This window comes from Cariama cristata, unplaced genomic scaffold (genome assembly GCF_000690535.1).
Source record: "Cariama cristata isolate BGI_N322 unplaced genomic scaffold, ASM69053v1 scaffold37032, whole genome shotgun sequence".
Lineage (NCBI taxonomy): Eukaryota > Metazoa > Chordata > Aves > Cariamiformes > Cariamidae > Cariama > Cariama cristata.
Window position 1 is genome coordinate 1 of NW_009603888.1, and position 1,176 is coordinate 1,176.

Consider the following 1,176-nt stretch of genomic DNA (forward strand, 5'->3'; position numbering starts at 1 on the left):
TTACATAAACATTTTTTTTAAATTAACTTTAATTTTAATTAATTATTTTACAAAATAATTACATTACATACCCATTAAATGAAGTCAAAATAGTTAATCGTGTTTCAACAAACCTGCCAGCTGACTCGGGAAGACAAATTTTCTACTATGAGGCGGTTTTCTGTTCTTACAGGTGGGGCATTTCTGTTTGGAAATAAACAATGGAGATTTTTATTAGTAACTGAAATGTAACTGCATGTTAACATTAACAAAGGTTGTACCGATAACTGGTATCAGCGTATCACCATTACTACAACAACTTAACTATGCAGTGCTCCAAATAATCTAGGGCAAGCATTAAGCACTTCAGGGAGGGAACATAAAGAAGACAAGCATATCTGAGTAGTTTTGTAATCCTCACCATCCTATCGCCACATCAAACGATTGACTAAAAATGTAAATAATACCTTTTAGTATCACATTCTAGCTCAAGTTCCTGGAGTAGATGAGCCCACTGTGTTCTTTTTTAAACCATGTCAGTTCAAAGACAGACATACCTCCTGTCACTACGTGGACGGCGGCTACTAAAACGGTCAGAGTATCTCCCTCTGCCTCTACCCCTAGAGCGTGCTCTTGCATGCTCAATTGTAACCCTGGGAAAAAAGAAACACGATACTTTTTTGCATTTTTCTTTTTATATATTCTTTCACAGTTATAGTTCCTGGGGAAGAAAAAACACTAAATAGTTTAAATAGTACTGATAACACAATGCGAGTTAAAATTGACACACTTGTATTTAAGTCTATATATTCTTGAAATAGAGTACCTCACCTCTCACTGCAAAGCTCTTTTCCATCCAATTCATAGACAGCATCATCTGCATCCCTCGGATCCTCAAATTCCTGCAAAACCACAGCAGCAAAACCATAAAAGTAAAAAAAAAATTACATCTCTAAGAAATTAACAAGTGGTTATTTACTATATGGTATACTTAGCTGAGCACGTTTACTATCTTTAAAAGTAACTTCGTGCACACCAAACACGCACGAGACCGGAGGGATGGCCAACGGGCCGGGACCACAGAGCCCTGCAGAGGGGCGCACTCACCACAAACCCAAACCCCCTCTTCAGGTCAATGTCCCGGATGCGGCCGTATCCCTTGAAGAATCTCTCCACATCCTTCTCCCTGGCGGCCGG

At 39.0% G+C, this 1,176-nt stretch overlaps 1 protein-coding gene across 1 annotated transcript; it reads right to left on the minus strand.

Annotated features, from left to right (window-relative positions):
* Positions 1-104: 104 nt before the first annotated feature.
* Positions 105-1,173, minus strand: LOC104157866 (serine/arginine-rich splicing factor 5; the record flags this gene model as incomplete). Its single annotated transcript, XM_009695372.1, has 4 exons — positions 105-183; positions 537-632; positions 811-881; positions 1,087-1,173. Coding segments are annotated over 4 exons (333 nt in total), but the record flags the coding sequence as incomplete, so codon positions are not given.
* Positions 1,174-1,176: the final 3 nt, after the last annotated feature.